Source organism: Podarcis raffonei, chromosome 13 (genome assembly GCF_027172205.1).
Source record: "Podarcis raffonei isolate rPodRaf1 chromosome 13, rPodRaf1.pri, whole genome shotgun sequence".
In the NCBI taxonomy this organism is placed as follows: domain Eukaryota; kingdom Metazoa; phylum Chordata; class Lepidosauria; order Squamata; family Lacertidae; genus Podarcis; species Podarcis raffonei.
The window spans coordinates 49,034,153-49,055,934 of record NC_070614.1 but is presented as its reverse complement, the minus strand read 5'-3'; the positions used below and the strand labels follow the sequence as shown (position 1 = coordinate 49,055,934).

At 48.4% G+C, this 21,782-nt stretch overlaps 1 protein-coding gene across 2 annotated transcripts; it reads left to right on the top strand.

Annotated features, from left to right (window-relative positions):
- The first annotated feature begins 334 nt into the window (after positions 1–334).
- Positions 335–21,177, top strand: PRMT5 (protein arginine methyltransferase 5). 2 transcript variants are annotated; one of them, XM_053363869.1, is made up of 17 exons: positions 335–444; positions 3,585–3,703; positions 5,401–5,486; positions 7,695–7,829; positions 8,454–8,569; positions 9,382–9,431; positions 9,561–9,724; positions 10,912–11,073; positions 11,821–11,898; positions 12,382–12,440; positions 14,226–14,348; positions 17,013–17,188; positions 17,357–17,466; positions 18,458–18,551; positions 18,798–18,914; positions 19,629–19,693; positions 20,801–21,177. In XM_053363869.1, exons 2-17 carry the CDS (start codon positions 3,601–3,603, stop codon positions 20,951–20,953), a joined length of 1,791 nt encoding a protein of 596 aa, XP_053219844.1. In that variant the 5' UTR covers positions 335–444; positions 3,585–3,600; the 3' UTR covers positions 20,954–21,177. The 2 variants fall into 2 exon arrangements, with proteins under 2 accessions (XP_053219844.1, XP_053219843.1); XM_053363868.1 differs by having other exon boundaries at positions 347–444; positions 18,804–18,914.
- The last annotated feature ends 605 nt before the right edge of the window (positions 21,178–21,782 follow it).

Here is a 21,782-nt window from a genome sequence, read left to right as displayed (position 1 = left end):
CATGCTGATCTTAACATCAGTGGAATATAAAAGACCTCAAGCGCCTCCCCACCCAAGAGCATGATGGGAAACCGATTTCTTTCCCCCGACGCCTCATTGAGCTAGAATGCTATTTCCCCGCCCCCGGCTTGGAGCCTAATTGGCTCCTCCTCTCATTCCTGCCCGGGAAAGGCCTCCTGCGATTGGCTGGACCTTTTATTATTTCCCACCCCTCTCCGAGGGCGTCCGCTGATTGGCCAGGGTGACGAAGTGGGCGCGGCTGCCGGGCTCCCGGCTCCTTGTGTGGCGGGCGATGGCGGCGAGCGCAGCGGCGGCGATGGCGGCGGCAGCGGCGTCCGCGGTGGGGCCGGGGGCGGCGGCAGCGGCGGCGCGCGTCTCCTGCGGGAGGGACTTGAGCTGCGTCCCGGAAGTGGCGGGCACCCTGGGAGCGGTCGCCAGGCAGGGGTGAGAGGGACCACGTGGTCCTGCTGACCCTTGACCCCTCCCTTAAGCGTGCCATGGTGACCCCTGACCTCTACCTGCGGGTCACCTGGGACCATCCTGGGCTGAGGGCTGGTTGGGTTGGGTTTGCTTTTTTTATGCCTTCCCATTTACTCAGAATCCCGGGGTGACCTCTGACCCCAGGGGAGGTCATGCCACCTGACCCTTGACCTCAGAGAATGCAAAGGTGCTGCCTCTGTGTGGCTTCCAACAGCTTCCCAGCAGGCAGAGACTCTCCTAGCATTGAAGATCGTAGAATGGTAGAGTTGGAAGGGGCCCTCCAAGAGTCATCTAGTCCAACCCCCTGCAACACAGGGATCTCAGCTAAAGCATCCATGACAGATGGCCATCCAGCCTCTGCTTATAAACCTCCAGTGAAGGAAAGTCCACTACCACCCGAGGGAGACTGTCCCACTTTTGAACAGATAAGATTGATGGGGATCAATGCGTCCGCTTCATAGATCAGGACAGTGGAACCTTTGGCATTCCAGATCTTGCTGGCCTACAACTTTTGTAACCCAGTTAAGGGTTTGGCCGCCATGGCTGGGGCTGACACTAGAGTCTATAACAGCATCTGGAGGGCCACCGCCTCCCCAGCTCTGACGTAGAGGAACCTTCTCCTAGGGCAGCCTTTCTCAACCTGTGGGTCCCCAGATGTTGAACTGCAACTCCCATCACCCCTAGCTAGCAAGGCCAGAGCTCTGGGATGATGGGAGTTGTAGTCCAGCAACATCTGGGGATCCACAGGTTGAGAACCGCTGCCCTAGGGTGTGGTGGCAACTCTGCTTGATTTCTGCCACTAAGCTCACTGATGAGTGAAGCAGGTGGCACAATGGGTCAGTCTGGCTGTTTGAGCCCACCCAGGGATGGCTGTGGGCAGGATTCTTGCAGTGCAGTTGGACCGGATGACCCTTAGGGTCCTTCCAACTCTATGATTCATTGCGGAAACACTTAAACTGTGAGTTTCCGCACCCTCAGCCTTGTTTGGGAAGTAGCTTGCAACCACCTAGCCAGCCATGAACTTTGATATCATCTGGGTGAGCTGCTGGGTTTAGACACTACGTTCTAGCTTTGTACCGTATTTTTCGCACCATAGGGCGCACTTTTCCCCTCCTAAAAAGCAAGGGAAAATGTGTGTGCGTCCTATGGAGCGAATGCAGGGGGGAGGCAGGCGGGAAAAGCCCCCAAGAGCTGCACACAAGCTCCGTGCGCTCTTGCGGGCTTTTCCACAGGAGGGAGAGGGACTGACTGGTCGCATCAGTCCCTTCTCCCACCTCCCAGAAAAGCCAGGAGAAGCCGCGATCTCTTTAAAGGAGTTGCGCGGCTTCTGCCGGTTTTGCGGGAGGTGGGTGAATCCCCCCACCTCCCAGTAAAGCCAGAAAAGCCCTGCGCAGCGTCTCCCGGCAAGGAGAGGCTGCACGGGGCTAAAGGGAAAGCCAGAACAGCGAGCGGGATCCATCCCACTGGCTGCCTTGGCTTGCTCCATAGCTGCGCTCAACCCCTCCGGCAAGGAGAGGCTGCACGGGGCTATGGATTCTTTAGCCCCACGCAGCCTCTCCTGGCAAGGAGAGGCTGCACGGGGCTAAAGGGGAAGCCAAAACAGTGAGCGGGATCCATCCCGCCCCCTGCCTTGGCTTGCTCCATAGCTTGCGCGCAACCCCTCCGGCAAGGAGAGGCTGCACGGGGCTAAAGGGGAAGCCAAAACAGCGAGAGGGATCCATCCCGCTGGCTGCCTTGGCTTGCTCCATAGCTGGGCGCAACCCCTCCGGCAAGGAGAGGCTGCACGGGGCTATGGATTCTTTAGCCCCACGCAGCCTCTCCTGGCAAGGAGAGGCTGCACGGGGCTAAAGGGGAAGCCAAAACAGCAAGCGGGATCCATCCTGCTCGCTGCCTTGGCTTGTGCCATAGCCGCGTGCAACCCCTCCGGCAGGGAGAGGTTGTGCGCAGCCTGTACGCTGCTCTTTGGGGGCGGGGGGGGATTTTTTTTTCTTGATTTCCCCCCCCTAAAAACTGGGTGCGCCCTATGGTCCGGTGCGCCCTATGGTGCGAAAAATACGGTAGTTACATCCTTCGCCGTATATATTTTGTAGGTCTTTGAACTGTATATTGTAAGATTTCTTCTCAGTCAAATTCCTGCGGTCACGAACCTGCAGAGCCATGGGTGAAACCTGGCTATTAATGTGACCATTGTTAGTGGCATATTGATGGCCTTGGAGGAGAAAAGAAATTAACTTTTCCAACAAGTGAGAGTTTCCCCCAGTTCTTGCTCAAGCTTCAATTCTGTCTCAAGGGATTCTATTAGAAAAAAAACTCAACAATTCACTGGAGACAGTGTTGATTATCACCACTATAAAGATAACATCATCCCCAAAAAGAAAAGAAATGGGGACGGGACGTTGGTATAAGCTGTACAACCGTATTAAAATTTTAATCCACTAGTTAATCATTTTAATCCATTAATTAATAAACTTAGAAAAACTACAGGCAGCTTATCTTTTTTTTAAAAAGCATTTGCTATTCCATCTTTCAATTAGTAGAGATGCTGAAGATGCTTATGTTCTGATTGGCAGGTTAAAACAACAACAAAAATCCCATGAAATAATCAGTGATTAGAGAGGCAGTAGGTAGCACGTGAACTAACATTATCAGGGAGGTTAAATTTAATTGCCTGGTTGGCCAAGTGGGAAGTAAATGGTCTTGCACAACAATTGAAGGCCAACAGAACGAGTGGATCTGCACTATACTTTAAAGCTGTATCATGCGAGTTCAAACAGACATAGCTTCCTCCAGAGGTCCCTGGGAAAAAGGATTGATTTATTAAAGCACTCAGAGAATTGTACCTCTTTGAGGGGAATAGGGAACTCCTGACAATTCTCAGCACCCTTTGCAAACTGTGGCATGATACTGTTTTAAATGTATAGAAAATGTGGGGTCTGTTTGTTAAGATGTGACTCCCTTGTCAAACTCAAGACACGTCCACAGAGAAGGTTCTTTTCTGCATCCCAACCAAACACATCTCAGCTGCCGGTGGGATGCAGTGTTCTCATTTTAACTCGCGGTACCAGGATCTTAACATCTCAATTTCCTCTCTCCTCACCCTATAGGTTTGATTTCCTTTGCATGCCCATTTTCCACCCTCGCTACAAGAGGGAGTTTTTCCAGGAGCCAGCTAAAAACCGACCGGGACCCCAAACACGCTCTGACCTCTTGCTCTCGGGGAGAGGTGAGAACTTGGGAACCCAGATTGCTGCCGTTGCTTTCTCTGTCCGTTAAAGACTGGATGGGAAGTAACTGATTTATTTACTTGTCAAAATATAGTGATATTCTCAAGGGCTTGGTGTAGGGAAGGCCCTTTGGTTTTTTTATTTTTTATTTAACTCTCTCTCTCTGTATATATCTCACTTACTTTACCTCTTTGCAGTTTACGAGAAACAAAGTTTAAAAGAAAGGGACAAAATCATGATAAAAAACAAACAGCAATTGAAGTACAGTCATAACTTGGAAGTCAAACGGAATCTGTTTCGGAAGTCCATTTGACTTCTAAAACGTTCGGAAACCAAAGTGCGGCTTCTGATTGGCTGCAGGAAGCTCCTGCAACCAATCGGAAGGCACGGAAGCCCCGTCGGACATTCAGGTTCCAAAGAACTCACTTCCGGGTTTGTGGCGTTCGGGAGCCAAAACATTCAACTTGCAAGGCGTTCGGGAACCAAGGTATGACTGTATGCCCATCTCTATATCCTTGACCTGTGTGAGTGCCTGGACGCGGTTGGAGGATGGATGGCGGCTAACAGATTGAGGTTGAATCCTGACAAGACAGAAGTACTGTTTTTGGGGGACAGGGAGCGGGTTGGTGTGGGGGATTCCCTGGTCTTGAATGGGGTAACTGTGCCCCTGAAGGACCAGGTGCGCAGCCTGGGAGTCATTTTGGACTCACAGCTGTCCATGGAGGCGCAGGTTAACTCTGTGTCCAGGGCAGCTGTCTACCAGCTCCACCTGGTACGCAGGCTAAGACCCTACCTGCCCGCGAACTGTCTCGCCAGAGTGGTGCATGCTCTAGTTATCTCACGCTTGGACTACTGCAACGCGCTCTACGTGGGGCTACCTTTGAAGGTGACCCGGAAACTGCAATTAATCCAGAATGCGGCAGCTAGACTGGTGACTGGGAGTGGCCGCCGGGACCACATAACACCGGTTCTGAGAGATCTGCATTGGCTCCCAGTACGTTTCCGAGCACGATTCAAAGTGTTGGTGCTGACCTTTAAAGCCCTAAACGGCCTCGGTCCTGTATACCTGAAGGAGCGTCTCCACCCCCATCGTTCAGCCCGGACACTGAGATCCAGCGCCAAGGGCCTTCTGGCGGTTCCCTCATTGCGAGAAGTGAGGCTACAGGGAACCAGACAGAGGGCCTTCTCGGTAGTGGCGCCCGCCCTGTGGAACGCCCTCCCATCAGATGTCAAAGAGATAAATAATTACCTGACATTCAGAAGACATCTTAAGGCAGCCCTGTTCAGGGAAGTTTTTAATATGTAACGCTGTACTGGTTTTAACACTGATTGGGAGCCGCCCAGAGTGGCTGGGGAAACTCAGCCAGATGGGCGGGGTATAAATAATAAATTATTATTATTATTATTATTATTGACCAGTGATTGCCAGTTCAGACAAATGTTTTCCACTACAAAAGCTGGAAGGTCTGGATTTGGATAAAAGTTTGGGGATGGAAGATAGTTCCTTAGTAGGCAGTCACTGAGTACTTGTTACCGTGTGGCCCATGAGTAGTACAAGTTTTTTTTATGAAAAAAATATTTCATTTGGTTTTAAAGGGCAAGCTGCATTCTCATTGTGGCTATTGGCTCTGAACAAGCTGTCTGTCTCTCCCCAAATGAATGGTCACATTCTCCTTGACATCCTGCTTCCTTGCAGACTGGAACACCCTGATTGTGGGCAAACTGTCCCCATGGATCCGGGCAGACTCCAATGTGGAAAAGGTTCGCAGGAATTCTGAGGCGGTGAGTGAACTTGGCAACAAAGGGTTGGGAGGTGTTTCTAAGATGGTCTACATGTTGAATTCAAGCCAGTAAAAATCAGAGGAATTGGCCAACCCCCAGGTGCCCGGCTTGAATCCTTGTTGACCTCCCTGTCTGCGACTCCCGGCAAGACAAGGCAGGTCTTTATCGGCAATCCTTCCCAACGTGAAGAAGAACACACCATTTCACCCCTCCCATTCCCAGGGAGGGGAAAGAGACAGACAGAAATGTATCTACATGCTTTTATTCCTTTCTTTCCAGCAGTACAGAGAATTGTGTCTGTACTCTCTCATCACCAACTGCAGAGAGAGAAAAAACTCCACCCATGTACTTCCAGTACAGGGTCATGTGACACTCTGAGCTAACATCCGGTGCTCAGTGCACAGAATAGACTGTCCCTTGTTCCCACGGTACAGTCCCATAACATTCATATCCTGTTTGGCATTCCAGCCACCTGGAGCTCGCTTCTGCATTGCTCCTTTTTCGTAACATCCTCCCCCAAAAGAATCAATGCGTGTTGCGGCAAGCAAAGCGTGATCCAGAGAAGAAAACAAACAGTTGTTATACACATAACACTCCCCTGTTGTTACAGTTCCACCCTTGGAACCCCCCGCTTCTGCATTGCTCCTTTTTCGTAACACTACAAAGGTTTGTGTGTGCTGTTTGGGAAATGGAGAAACTGTCCACCAAGACTTTAAAAACTACCTTGCCATGTTAGACTCAAAACTCTGTCTTGGCCACCATTTCAGAAGTGACCAGCCAGATCATAAGCAGGGGGTGTTGATTTGTCTATTAAAATATGTGTAAATTCAATTTATTGTGCTGAATAAACATTTCAACAGATGATGTTCTGTGTTTTCCTGGCATGTGGAAATTGGAGGTATCTTGCATGGGAACCCCTGGTCCTAACTACCCTAAACTAATATCCTCTGACATATAAATTAGTATGAGCTTCCTTTTTTTGACCAGGTACTTGTAACTGGTCAATAGCTTAAGGACCGCCTCTCCCCATACAAACCGACCCGACCCTGCACTTGTCACCTGAGGCCCTTCGCTATGTCCCCACCCTCCCAGAGAGGTTCAGAGGGTGGCAGCAAGAGAACGGGCCTTTTCTGTGGTGGTTCCCCAATTGTGGAACGCTCTCTCCAGAGAGGCTCGCCTGGCGCCATCGTTACATGTCTTTAGGCGCCAGGCAAAAACATTCCTCTTTATTCAGGCCTATGGCTATTAAATAATCTATGGCCTGTAAAATTGTGGGATAGAAGACTGTTATTCTGATGATTATTTTATTATTAGGCTGTACATTGGAATGCTTTTTACTATGTTTTTATTATGTTTTTGTCATTGATGTTCTGTAATGTGTTTATAATATTGTACGCCACCCTGGCATCATTTGATAAAGGGTGGCATATAAATTGAATTAATAATATAATCCCAATTGCTGTCATGACATCTGTGGCACTGAATTCCATAAATTAAATGTGCATTGCATAAAGGGACAGAGCTTTGGTCGTTCTAGCCCAGCATCGGCCACTCTGATTGGTGGAAACTCTCCAAGGTCTCTTTCCAGACCTGCTACCTGATATTCTTTTAGCTAGAGATTCTGAGGATTGAATCTCTAGCCTTCTACATGCAAATCAGGCCCTGAGCCACTAAGCCAGGAGTAGCCAATATGGTACACTCTAGACCAGGGGTACACAACCTGCTCTACGTTCCAGATGTTTCTGGACTACAACTCCCATCAGCCCCAGCCAGCATAGCCAGTGATGAGGGATAATGGGAGTTGCAGTCCAGAAACATCTGGAGGGCCGCAGGTTGTGCATCCCTGTTCTAAGATGCTGTTGGACTTCAACTATCATCATACCCAGCATGTGTGGTGTGGCCAATGGTCAGAGATGATGGGAGTTGTAGTCCAACAAAATCTGGAGGGCGCCATCTTAGCTGCTGGCCATTTCCAATAATTGCTCCTTTTGTTTTGCCCTGAACCTCTTGTTTGCTTGTTTCCTTGTATCGCTTGGAGTTCTTGTGGAGGGAAAATGAGGTTTCCTTTCTTTTATTGCATTGCCCTTTCAAAAAGGAAACACCAGCCATTCTAAACCTTCCTCCAGTTTTGCTGTACAGTATATCTTTTCAAGTTTGATTTTGGCAATAATTTTACATGCTATTCTATGCTTTCTCTGTCCTCCGCAGGCCATGTTACAGGAGCTGAATTTTGGGGCGTACTTGGGACTCCCAGCGTTCCTGCTGCCTCTGAAGCAGGCAGACAACCCCAACTTGGCCCGCGTTCTGTGTAACCACATCAATACTGGGCATCACACTTCCATGGTAAGGGCATCAAATACTTCGCCCCCTGCCATTAGATCCACAGGACACCTGCAAAAACCTCACCTGCATCCCTCTGACATGCCACTTGTTTGTTGGTACAAATGAAAAAATAAATGCCATTCAAAGCAATGCAATGAAACACAATACTACTACTACTACTACTACTACAACAACAACAACAACAACATTTCTATGCCGCCTATCTGGCTAGGTTGTCCCAACCATTCTGGCTGCCTTCCAACAAAACATTAAAAACGCAATAAAACATCAAACACTGAAATTTTCCCTATATAGGGCTGCCTTCAGGTGTCTTCTAAAAGTCAGTTTCCAAAACGAAAACCCTAATTTACCTTTCATCAGAATTTATCTTTCATCAGAAGGTGACAGAGGTTTTTATGCAGAGGTTGGGTGAACATCCACCAGGGATTCTTTCTCTGTGATTCCTGCATTGCCGGGGGTGGGTTGGGCTAGATGATCCCTGGGGGTTCATTCCATCCCTACGATTCTCTGATTTTGTCAATATGCTCAGGCCAGTGTTGAAGATAAGGACCGACCAACGCTTTCCTTCCTGCCTCATGCATATGATCATTTCCCTCCCTCCCTTTCCCCCTCCCCCAAATTTAGTTCTGGATGCGGGTCCCGCTGCTGGCCCCTGAGGACTTGCGGGACGACATTATCGAGAACGAGGCAGTGCAGGAGATAGAGGACGAGTCTGCAGGCGAGGAGAAGACCTGGCAGTGGTGAGTGAGGAATTGGCTGGCAGCAGGAACCTGGGTGGAAACTGGGAAGGCAGAGCCAGTTTGCTACTGAATAAGAACAGAGTGCAAGTCACACTTTTAAAGCTGAGGTTTTGTTTGTTTTATTTTCATTTTAACCGCCCTGAGATCTGTGGATGAAGGGCGGTATACAAATTTATTTTTATTTTTTTAAAAAAACAATTAATCTCTTCTTATGAAACCTCTTGAAATGACTTGGCAATAAATACATAATTTCATTTATGAAAACAGTTGGGACAATCACATACCTAAATCAACGTGTATACAAACAATTGCAAAGAGGTCCTTTTTCACCTGGATACAGCCCAGAACTTAAGGCAGAAGTGAGATGGTTTCCATAACCCCATATTCATTTATCCCAAACTGGGCAAGAAGTGAACCGAGAGCTCTTGACCTTGCTAGAGGTTATTGTCTCTCTTTAAAAGCAGGGGCGGAATCCAGATTCATTCTTGGAACTCTTGTTACGCTGCTGAAGAACTAGATACTGTGTTCTTTTTTTAAAAAAAAGGTTTCAGTCCTTCAATACCAGCTGTTTCAATTTGTGTGGCCATTTGTGGCAAAGTGTGGCTGCCCTTTTGGCTCGCCTCTCCCAAGACTCAGCACCTGAGTCTTCTGACTCACCTCCTGAACACATCAGTCGCTCCGCTAGTTGCGTAAGCAAGTCCTGGGGGAGAAAGAGAGGAAGGAAGGGAGGGGAAGAGGACAATGCAGGTCAGAGGAAGAGACAGGAGATGCCAGCCTTCCCATGGGGCCACTTGAGTTTCTTGTTTCTCCAGGTGGCACAATTTCCGGACGCTGTGTGACTACAACAAGCGTGTTGCCGTGGGTGAGTGACGAGACGGGGGGGGCACCCCCAGAGGCTGGGGGAGGGAGGCTTGCACCCCATGGCACCCTCAAGGTGCAGAGACTGGCACCTCTTCTCTTCCTTTGACGCCTTTTTGTGCCTTCTCCTCAGCGCTGGAGGTGGGCCCCGACCTGCCGTCCAATCACGTCATTGACCGCTGGCTGGGGGAGCCAATCAAAGCGGCCATACTGCCCACCAGCATCTTCCTGACCAATAAGAAAGGCTTCCCTGTCCTCTCCAAGATGCATCAGCGCCTGGTCTTCCGCCTGCTGAAGGTCAGCTTCCCCCTTTTCTTCCTCGAGAACAGGATGCTGGGCTGGATGGGCCATTGGCCAGATCCAGCAGCCTCTTCTCACGTTCTTACCTGCTTCTTTGCATCACTGGAACCCTGAGTTTATCGCCTGTGTGAAGGGTTACCTGTCTAAATTCTTCTCTACCTTTCCCAGAACAACTCTGGCTGTTGGAAAGAGCACGACGCCATCCTCTCTAGGGCGCCATTTTCTGCAACAAAGCCATTTTGGGAGAGAGCCTTCCTTTTTGCGAGGGCATGCAAGGAATAAAAGGGGGGGCAGAATTAGCAGTAGAGAATTCTGAGCTACGGCCCCACGTGATTTTGCTAAATTAAATCCCCCTGAAGAGAAAATGTTAGCTCTACGTGTGAAAAGATGTATGACTAGAACAGGTGCCTGGCAGGTAACTCCTGAGGGACTTGCCGTCTGTGAGGCTGAAGCAGGCATCTGGGAGATCTAGCTAAGCCAAAATAACCTGTGATTGAAATAATCTTATATTATTTGCCTGCTTGTTCCTGTCTCCATCCCTCTCCTTCCCCCGTTTCTCTGGGTCTGTTTTTAGATCTGGGGTGTGATCATCCAGCATGTGGGCCTAATCCAGGTCTCCCTGCTCCACGTTAGACGTAATGTCAGATGCGGGGCTGGTAAAAGCTGAGCTTGAGTGATTTGCAGAGCCTGCAAAGCCTATTGTATGACACTTCCCAAGAGTCCGGTGGTTGCCAGGCATTTGCGAAGTGCTGTGCCCGGGACTTTGACAGGTGTCAGTCAACTATCAAATGATCGATAGGCAGGCTTTGCAAAGGGGAGGTGAGGAACTGGCCTGCCAGGCCGGGAAGGTTCCCCAAAGCGTCATGTACACAATTAACGCTAACAATAATTTGCAGAGCGATGGGTCACCAGGGTGGATGAGCGGGTATTTTAGTGTGAGCCGGGACGGTGTAGGGGTTAGACTGTTGGACTAAGATGCGGGAGACCAGGGTTCAAATCTCCACTCTGCCATGAAGCTTGCTGGGTGACCTTGGGTCTGTCACAGTCTGTCAGCCTGACCTACGTCGCAGGGTTGTTGTGAGGTTTAAGGAGGGAGGCAGAGAACCCTGTACGCCACTTTGAGCTCCTTGGGGAAAGGCTGGATGTAAAGAAATAAACTTGGCCCTTCCACTCCCTTCCCCCAGCTTGAGGTGCAGTTCATCATCACAGGCTCCCACCACCATCCGGAAAAGGAGTTCTGCTCCTACCTGCAGTACCTGGAGTACCTGAGCCAGAACCGCCCTCCTCCTTCTGCCTACGAGCTCTTTGCAAAGGGCTATGAAGACTATCTCCAGTCCCCGCTGCAGGTGAGTCTCCTGGCTTCAAGGTCCTCTCCAGCTCTGAATACGTGAGTTGCTCCCTCTCAGCCTTCGGTGTGCACCTCTGAAAACTGACCACCTTGGATGTGCGAGGCAAAGAGGACTGCTGTGTGTTTTGGCTGAATTCCACCACCCTGGTGCAAAACCCACACTGAGGAAGTCTGCACATATTTTGCTTTGGCGTAACTTGCTTGGATACAGTTTGCTGAGCGCCTCCTCAGCGCCTTTCCCAAATCGATCTGGCGGTGGGGACATGACAGGGAGCAGGTGAGGCTGCCTCCCGTCCCCCAGCCTGTAGAGGCAAAGGAGCAGAGGGGCCCTCCCTGTCGGGCTGCCCCCTGCCAACGCCGCCTTTTGCACTCGCCTCTTCTTCCTCATCTGACTTCCACTGCAGCCAGGATTGTCACCCACTAGGTTGTTGTTGGACTAAAATAGTCTGATCTATCTCTGGATGCTTTAGGATGCTAATAAATTATGATGGTGATGCCTTAGTTAAGATTCCTGCATTGCAAGGGTTGGACTAGAATTCCCTCGGGGTCCCTTGCAGCTCTATGAGTCTGCGATCTTCCCATTTGACCTCTGTAGTGTGTTACTTTGGTGTGTCTTTTCCATCCGCCCATGTCCTTGCCCGCAGTGCTGGAAGTCCTGCTCCTTAACAAACCCCCGGCCCCTTTGTTTGCTGTGTGGCCCACACTGGGTGCAAAGCCTTTCTCCTTGTGCTTTTCCCCCGCACAGCCCCTGATGGACAACCTGGAATCCCAGACCTATGAGGTGTTTGAGAAGGACCCTATCAAGTACTCCCAGTACCAACAGGTTGGTGTGTGGTGGAGAAAAGGTGTGGGGCTTGCTGAGAGGGAGGTTAGAGCTATGAGAGAGAGGGGCAAGTAGTGGGGAGGGAAAGGGGGGGTTGGCGCAGGGGAGGGGTATGTGGGGAGGAGCACAGGCCAAATATTTGTGCTTGGGTGGAACACGGAAGCTGGTTGGAGCACTGTAGGACCAACATGTTGTGGGAAGGAGGGGAAACTAGAGGGAAGGGTTGCTAATGGGCCTTCCCGGTGTTGTTGGACTACAACTCCCATCAACCCCAGCTGGTGGCAAATAGTCAGGGGTGATGGGAGTTGTAGTCCAGCAGTGCCCGGAGGACACCACATTTGGTCTAGAGAGAGGAGGCCTCATAAGGAACGTGTTTTGTGAAGGGGAGATTGGAGTGGGAACATGATCAGCTAGTTCTCGATGGCGGGGAGAGGAACTGACTTTTACAGACGCACTCCAACCCATTATTCTCCCTCCCATCAGGCGATATACAAGTGCCTCCTAGACCGTGTGCCTGATGAGGAGAAAGAAACTAACGTTCAGTGAGTAAGAATCCCAACGTTGAGCCGGGTTGGCCTCATTTGACCGCCTTTGCAGAGGATGCTGGGAAATGCGAGGATGTGGGAGGCACCCGTTGGCACTTTTTAGCCAGCCATTTATTGCCACATTATATTTGTTTATAAAAAACATTTCTATATCAGTATGTCCATATATATACATATATGTACATATACACACACGCACACACGCACACACACATCAAAGCTGTTTACAGCAATAAATAAAATCATCATTTTTATTTGTATGCCGCCTTTCCACAGTTAAAAAAACAACGCTCAAGGCGGCTTTACAGCATAACAAAATTTTCATAATTACAAAAGCCGTAAACAATAAATAAATCACATCAAAAAAATACACAACTAAATGGGAAACAATTTCCACATAAATCAAAATCTAAAACTAAGAATTTTAAGCAATACAAAACATATAAAAAACATGTTTTAAGCAATAAAAACGTATAACCGTACAATAAAAACATATTAAAAGGTTAAAAACAAACATCGGTTAACCATTGTGGAAGGACGTATTTCCAACTGCCTGATGGAGTAGAAAAGTTTTCAGCAGGGTCAGTAGTAGATGAGCAGTCAGGGAAGCTTTGGTAATATACCATTTCAGTTCTGTTCAGCTTGTGGTGCCACCTCAGTGGGGATGAAACTCTTGTTCAGCACCACCTGCCCCATTTTCCTTTCATATAAGTGGATTATAAATTGAAAAGGGCCCTCTCCCTGTTTCTTCTTACTCGGCTTGAACTCCCAGATCCTCTAATCTGCACAGTGTCTTTCAAGCCGCCCCCCACCCGCAGGAACAACAAATTTACTGCCGGCTCTTCCAAGAAAGCTTGACATCAAAACTACCAGAGGGTGCACCCAGAGAAACACACCGTTTGATGAAGCTTTCTCCTTTTTTGTCTCTGTCTTGCCCTGAGCACAGGCTCCAGCAGTTTCTTGTAGCACATTAAAAATAAATAAAGAGGAATGAACAGTTCGGAAGCAGGGTTTCTCGTTTTTAAGAGAAATTGGCACTCCTTCACTTTTAACTCTTCTCTTGCTGAGAAAACTGTGTTCGGGAGCGCTAGGCCTGTTTCCTGCGCACACTTAAATTGGGAGCGAACACCATTGAACCCTGCAGGACCGCTCCTGAGGAGTAAAGGTCAAAAATCCAACTATGTTCGTTAAAATGAAGTAGCCCAACTTGTGTTTGAACGTGGCCTAGCGGGAATTGGTGTACCTCCTTCAGAAATGGAGCACGGATAATGGCCTTCCCTCACAAGACGTAGGTGGGCCTTGAGTTTATTGTGCTTTTGGGGTCTGCGTCAACGGCTCTTTCCAGCTGGTTAGCCATCTTGCCCCCATCTGGAGAATAAGCTTCTTAGTTGCCTGTTATTTTAGCACCCCTCCACAGAGCCTAGGACTTGCCAATCAGAAGGTCGGCGGTTCGAATCCCCATGACGGGGTGAGCTCCTGTTGCTCAGTCCCTGCTCCTGCCAACCTAGCAGTTCGAAAGCATGTCAAAGTGCAAGTAGATAAATAGGTACCACTCCGGTGGGAAGGTAAACGGTGTTTCCGTGCGCTGCTCTGGTTCACCAGAAGCGGCCTAGTCATGCTGGCCACATGACCTGGAAGCTGTACGCCAGCTCCCTTGGCCAATAAAGCGAGATGAGCGCCACAACCCCAGAGTCGGCCACGACTGGACCTAATGGTCAGGGGTCCCTTTACCTTTACAGCATCTTCCTCCTTTTTCCCTTCTCTCCTTCCCCAACTGCTCAGGGTGGTGATGGTGCTAGGAGCAGGACGGGGCCCCCTTGTGAATGCTTCCCTCCGCGCTGCGCGACAGGCCGACAGACACATCAAGATTTACGCTGTGGAGAAAAACCCCAATGCTGTGGTGACGTAAGTACTTTAGCTGTTTCCCCCCCGGGTGGAAATTGAAAAGAAACATTTTGTGCCCTCTCTTCTGTGAGGAGAGCAGGTGAAACCCACACAGGCCCCCGTACTGGCTGTGAGGAAAAGGAAACCGGAAAACTGCAGGATTTGTGAAGGTTTACAGGACTGGGGCTCTGCTCTTCATCCTGGACAAACTAACAAATTGAAAGATTTTTTATTTTTTTTACAATAGTTGGTGGTAACGATAACTTGAAGGTATAAGATTGCATCAGTAAGTCCCCCGCAGGTCATTGCATCTTATTGCCTCAGGCAAATGCCCCAAAACAGGAACCGAGATGGGAGATAATGCAGGAAACTGCAATCTAGAATGTTTTGCTGTCTGCAGATTAACAGATAGTGCAAATTTTGCTCTCTGGCACCCCCCTTCTTTGTTGTTGTTCCTTAACTGGGGAAGAGAAAATGCCTTCTGAACTAGGGAGGGCTTGGGTTTCCTCTCTGTCCCCCTTCCCTTTGCATTACATGTTAGTTTAAAATGGAAGCTTCTAGGCAGATACCTTGTACATTGGTTCGTATTCTTTGGGCAGGTTCCTAATTAATAGATTTTAGCAGGCTGCTGAAATATAATTACAGGCACATTTGCACTCCCCGTTACTAAATATAACAGCAATAATACTATTACCTCATTGCGGCATGAGGTGTGAAAAGGCTTTGTTCCTTCTTAGAGGCCTCACCCAACCCTGTCGTACTCCCCATATAAGCTGCAGGTGGGAGACCTGATGACACCCTTGTTTTTTCCTGTGAGTCAAGTGTGGAGTTCAGTTCACAGTGTCCCCAGGGAAATGGCATTGTCCTAGTCAAGTTTGGGGAACCTGAGGTCCTCTGACTGTTGCTGGACTACAACTCCCATGAGCCCTAGTGTGTATGCCTGGTCGCAGTTGTAGTTCAGCAACACCAAAGGCTCCCCCATCACTGTAGAGATGTATTACTGGGAAACAGCAAAAGTTTGCTTTTCCTGTGACTCTCCTTCTCAGCCTTGTGCGAACGTGGCGGTTAACTTGAATGGCTTTCAAAGAGGATTAGAGAAATTCACGGAGGATTAGGCTATTGATGGCTACTAACCCTTATAGTAAGGCTCTCCTTCCACTGCTGGGATTACCAGTTACTAGAAACTGCAGTGCTCATTGCAATGAGGCCGAGGATATGTTCTTTCATATGTGGTGGACGTGTAAAAGGGTAAAAGAGTATTGGGAAATAATTTATAATGAATTGGGGAAAAAATGTTTTAAAGCACTTTTCAAAAAAAAACCAGAGTCCTTTTTGTTGGGCATAATTCAGATGGAAATTCCCAGGTGTCAAAAAAAGGTAATTTATGTATGCCACTACAGTGGCCCGTGTTCTCTTAGCCCAAAAATGGAAAGCGAGCGATGTCCCAACCAAAGAAGAATGGTAACGTAAAATTGATGGAATATGTGCAGCTTGCAGATCTAACTTATAGAATAAGAGAACAAGAAGAACATTTGTTCTTCTTAAAGATTGGAAAATGTTTTTTGAATATATTGGGGGGAAATTGTGTACACTTGAAAACATGGACAGCATTGAGATAAATTCAACAGTGTAAATAAGTTTTGATGGATGTAATAATGGAATACTGAACGGTTTAGTTTATATAAAATATGCATGGAAGGAGGAGAAGGGAAGTCATTGATATCTTAAGGTTGTTTAAATGTATATTCTAAAGTGTAAAACAAAATTTAATAAATAATAATAATAAAACTGCAGTGCTGTTATGCTCCAGTTTGCAGGCTTCTCCAAGGTGTCTTGTTGGCCTCTGTGAGAGGATAATACTGGACCAGACGGGCCTGTGACTTGATTCAGCAGGGCTTCCCCTATATTCTTACGCACAGATTATAAAACCCCTTGCTTTGTGTTGTGGCGATAAGGGGGACGGTGGAGCTGTGGTGTCGCCGCAACAAAAGGCTGGGAACGGTTACTCATTCCAGCCTCCCTTTGAGTGGGGTTGAATGGTCCACATGTCCATGCCTTGAGTCTCCCTGATGTCGTTGTGGGATTGAAATGTCGGGATAACCTGCTCTGCACACCAAGGTGTTTTATGACCCTCCTAAGAAGCCTCAAGGGACACGGGGGGCGCTTTGGGTTAAACCACAGAGCCTACGGCTTGCCGATCAGAAGGTTGGTGGTTCGAATCCCCACAATGGGGTGAGCGCCCGTTGTTCGGTCCCTGCTCTTGCCAGCCTAGCAGTTCGAAAGCATGTCAAAAGTGCAAGTAGATAAATAGGTACCACTCTGGCGGGAAGGTAAACTGCGTTTCCATGTGCTGCTCTGGTTCGCCAGAAGCAGCTTAGTCATGCTGGCCGCATGACCCGGAAGCTGTACGTCGGCTCCCTCGGCAAATAAAGTGAGATGAGCGCCACAACCCCAGAGTCGGTCACGACTGGATCTAATGGTTAGGGGTCCCTTTACCTTTAAGGAGCCTCATAAGAAGAGCCCAGGTGAATTGGGCCCATCTAGTCCAGCATCATATTCTCACAGTGGCCAACCAGATGTCTCTTCTGGGAAGCCCACAAGCTGGACCTACCTGTGGGCAACAGCAGCTGAGGGTGAAACTTTGCTAGTTTGATGCCCTTTGACCTCTGCCTTTCCTTCCTGCAGGCTGGAGAGCTGGCAGTACGAGGAATGGGGTTCCCAGGTGACGGTGGTCTCCTGCGACATGCGGGAGTGGGAAGCCCCTGAGAAGGCTGACCTCATGGTGTCGGAGTTGCTGGGGTCCTTTGCTGACAACGAGCTGTCCCCAGAGTGCCTGGATGGGGCAGAGCACTGCCTGAAAGGTGAGTGGGGCACAGTGGAGGGCAGCCCGCAGACTGGGAGAGTATAATTTGGGGGGGGGTGTTTTGAGTAGGGAGGGAGCACTGCTTTGAGCATCTAGCTGCTAAGTGGGTTGGGGCTACCAGCCAATTCGAAGCACCTGATGCCTTTTCCCTTCTCCCCATACGCAGAAGGAGGGGTGAGCATCCCGGGCGACTACACCTCCTTCCTGGGCCCAATCTCGTCCTCGAAGCTCTACAACGAAGTGCGCGTCTGTCGCGAGAAAGACCGCGATCCCGAGGTGAGACTTTCTCCGTGCCCCGTGATCTGCAGTTCTGCAGCTGCTGCATGCATAAAATAAAAACTGTTGCATGGAGAAAAAGCAGGATTCTGTGATCTCTGTGAACAACACAGGCAGAAAATGGCACTTTTCCTAACCACCAGTAATGCATGAAAACATTGGGTCAAGGTTAAAAAGAAATACCCCTTTATTGTTTCAATACCACACACACACACACAAATGTATTTGGAAGGATATGAGACCAGACAGCTAAATTCAGCTAAGACAACAGAGTCTTGTAGCACCTGGAAGATGGGAACGTATGTTACGGCCATAAGCTTTCGTGAAATGGACTCTTATCTGGAAAAGCCTATGTCAGTATTGAACTCCCAGCTCCCATCAGCCCAAACCCTGGTTTTTAAACCAGGGATGATGGGACTTGTGGTTCAACAACACCTGGCGGCAGTGTTTGTTACTGACGGCTTTTAGGGCATAATAAATGTGCTAATTTTCCAGTTGCTACAAGATGGCTCTCATATCATCTCAGACTCTTCTTTTGCAGGCTAAACACACCCAGCTCTCTCAACGTTTCCCCATAAGGATTGGCTTCTAGCCTAAATGTAATCAGAGGCGAAAAGCTTGTTACAGTAAGGACTAGACACTTGTTGTTAATGCATTTGTAAAAGAATCAGTGTTGAGAGCACGGGGAATGACATGGTCCGTAGGGACAGGAGAGGTTAGTGACATGAACTGAGCTGTTTTGAACTTGTCAGTTCAAGTTCCACAAACCCAGCAGACGAAGGAAGACAGTATTCTTTTGAAGAAAGCCTAACACAGTTTTTGTACAACTGTCTCACTCCCCATCCTCCCAAATAATAGGAGGAAATAATTGCAAGCCTTTTAACATGACTCTGTCAAGTACGACAAGCATTCGGCGCCTATGTATGCAAGGTGAATTTTAGAACGGTGTTCCAACAGTGTTTTGTTCTGTTCCTGTCTTTCACGTCCCCAGGCTCAGTTTGAAATGCCTTACGTTGTCCGGCTTCACAACTTCCACCAGTTGGCACCCCCGCAGGCATGCTTCTCCTTCAAGCACCCTAACCCAGGTAGGAGAACCCAGGTAGCAGAGGAGCGAACCATACGTTCCCTGCTGAGGAGGGTGGGGCTTGGACTAGCCACACACTGTGGCGGGAACTGCTAGTCACACCTTTAAAAACTGAACTGCCACAGGACCTGGGTTGGCACAGACCAGGTAAGTGGTGTGCGATCAGCTTGTGCCCTTAAGAGAGCAAGGTGGGCCGTCCTTCGAGGGGGAGTGGCCTTGGCTGACCACACCCTCTTCCTTCTTGTAGACAGAGTCAAAGACAACAACCGCTACCAGACACTGGAGTTCCCTGTGGATGTAAACACAGTGCTTCATGGTTTCGCGGGCTACTTTGAGACCACTCTGTATGGAGACATCACTCTCAGTAAGTTGAGGGGAGATAAGGGGGGGTTATTTATTTCATTTAAATACTTTTAAACTGCATGCCCATGGAAAGTACGACAGGGCGATGTGCAGCATACAAAACTGCAACAAAAGCAATTTAAAACGTCAGTAGCCACTGGTAGGTAAAAAGAAATTTGTGTTGCAAAGGCCTGTCTGAATAACAGGTTTTTTTAAGAGACTCCCGAAAGGCAATAATTAATATTACATTGATTATTAAATTTGTATACTGCTCTATATCTGTAGATATAGGGATAAAATTACAATATAAAAAAACACAAAATACATAATAAAATAAGAGCAAAAGCAACTCAACAATCCCCCTTCCACAACAAATTTCAAAGGGCGGTGGATGTCAGCCAGCCAAAGGCCTGGTTGAAAAGGAACATTTTTGCCCGGCACTTAAAGGTGTATAATGAAAGTGCCAGCCCAAACTTCCTTGGGAAGAGCATCACACAAACAGGAAGCCACTGCAGAAAAGGCTCATTCTCGTGTTGCCACCCTTCAGACCTCTCATGGAGGCGGCACACGTAGAAGGGCCTCAAGATTGGGTTCCTAGCAAAGGCCAACAGAAGCTCAGGTGGTGGGGAGCCACCAGGTGTGCCCCCTCAGAGGTTGAAGGTGTGGAGTGAGCGGTCTTGCTTTGATGTTCCTTGATGCTGCAGAACATGCCTTTTTCATTGTTTCCTCCGCCTAGGTATTCGGCCTGAGACTCACTCACCTGGCATGTTTTCGTGGTTCCCTATCTTCTTCCCTCTCAAGGTAAGTGCTTCCTTGAACGCTCCCTTGTAAGAGAGGAAGGCATCCCTTGTTACCGCTGGGCGGTAAGACTTTGCACCAGGGGAACCTCCAAGGTGATAAGAACAGCTGTAGAAGGTGTGGGCGTTTTGTGCACTTTACATTCAGTGGGGAAAAACACAACAATGTGCGCCAGGATAATCAAATGCTATTTAAGGCAACACGGTTTCTGTCTCCTCATCTCTGTATTTGCCACTTCTTCCCCCACTTTCTCTCCTTCTCTGCCCTCTTACACACCTTTTCTTTGCTTTTGATCTCTTTTTTACTTTTTTTCTGTTGGTGGTAGTAGGACTGGGTGGTTCTTCTGAATTGGTTTTCACATCTATAAGAAAACCTATTTGGGGGCGGGGAATAACAAAACAAGATGCTCCCAGCTAGCCCACACATTCCTAATGCTTTAGGATTAGGGCTGAGAGCACAAGGCTTTCATCGAGAATAGGCAAGTGAGAACTGTCTGAGCACAGGCTGAGCTTGATGGAGCAATGCCCCGTTTGCCCTAATAGACTGCCTCCAGCAGGGAAATTATTATTTCTCAAATTATTAGGTGCTTTCTTCTTCTTTGGCGATTACTCGTAGCCGAGTAAGATTGTTTTCCATGAAAACAGTTTTAACAGTGACTGTGGAGGCCAATTCTGGATCCGCACGTCCTTCCACAATGGGGACATAGGTTTCCAGGTGGGAACTGATTATGGTGAGGGTTTGCCAAATGTGCCTTCCTCTTAACACGTTTCTCCCTTTCGTCCTGAGTGTCTTCAAAGCCCATGACACCTTTGGTAAAGGCTGTTCTCCAATTGGAGCGCTCGCAGGCCAGTGTTTCCCAGTTGTTTGTGTTTATACTACATTTTTAAAGACTTGCCTCGAGAGAGTCTGTAAACCTCTCTCTTGCCCAAGGCAACCCAAAGTGACTTACAACCAAACAAGAGAAGGGAAGAAAAGTCTTTAGCAGACCGCTGAGGGAAAAGGACTTGTGGACAAAGGTTCCTGATACAACACTGTATTAGGGTGGTGTTATCCTGGTTTGTGAACAGGCCCTCAGCTATTAATGCTCTTCTTTCCACCCCCACTCCCTAGCAACCCATGAACGTGCAGGCAGGTGAGCGCATTCGCGTGGCCTTCTGGCGTTGCAGCAATTCGAAGAAAGTGTGGTACGAGTGGGCCGTAGTCTCTCCCATGTGCTCCGTCATCCACAACCCCACAGGACGTTCCTACACCATTGGACTATGAAAGGAGTCAAGTCCATTCCCCTTAACCAAGTTCTTCTTGCTGCCAGCCCTGAGACACAAGAAATCCTCTTTCCACTCAGAGTAGAATCAGAGACTGTTCAGAGGCCTGGAGGGGCTCCAACCTTGCTGCGGGTGTAGGTCCAGGAAAGGTCCACTCTTAACACCTGCCATTGTTCCATGTGTTGCTTTTGGTCTGTGAAATTTCAATAAAGTCATTCAAATGTGTATTTGGAGCTGCTGTCTGTGATGAAGCAAGGAACTCGCTTTTGATACTTGGTTTTGAAAGCGATACAACCGTTTTAGAATTAGCTGCCATCTTCTGTCGTGACGTCTTAACTTAGATGGCTTTAAACAGCAATTAAAACCAGTTGAAGATAGCCCTGCTGATGGCTGTTAACTGTCGCAGCTAAGTAGAATCTCCATGTTCAGAGGCAGTCTATCAGGAACCAGGGCCAACAGGATGCACATCAGCTGGAGGCCCCAAGCATCCCTGAGCCGCTCCGGTCTTACCAAGCAGAACACCCAACAGTTGTCATGAAAATATTTTCTACACAATGCTGGCTTATTTTATTTTATTTCCTAAATTTATACTCTACTTGGTTGTGAAAAAACCTTGAAGCAGTTTACAAAAGAATAAGACAAATTGAGGAAAAAAATCACAACCCTACTTTAAAACATACAAAAGTTAAAATACTAAAACGGGTTACAATTCCTTCAACTTCCTAAGCATCAGCAGGCGCCGGAAGATTTCAAGAGGCAGGGAGTTCCAAAGTACCCAAACAGGTTGAGTAGGCCCTGTATGTAGGGCAAGGCACCTGCGTAGGTTTCTC

Bases quoted from the DNA above. Each gene is read 5' to 3' on its own strand.
- PRMT5 (XM_053363869.1), top strand. From the start codon at position 3,601: ATGCCCATTTTCCACCCTCGCTACAAGAGGGAGTTTTTCCAGGAGCCA. The intron at 7,830-8,453 runs GTAAGGGCATCA...CCCCAAATTTAG, and splicing joins CTGGGCATCACACTTCCATG to TTCTGGATGCGGGTCCCGCT. The intron at 11,074-11,820 runs GTGAGTCTCCTG...TCCCCCGCACAG, and splicing joins ATCTCCAGTCCCCGCTGCAG to CCCCTGATGGACAACCTGGA.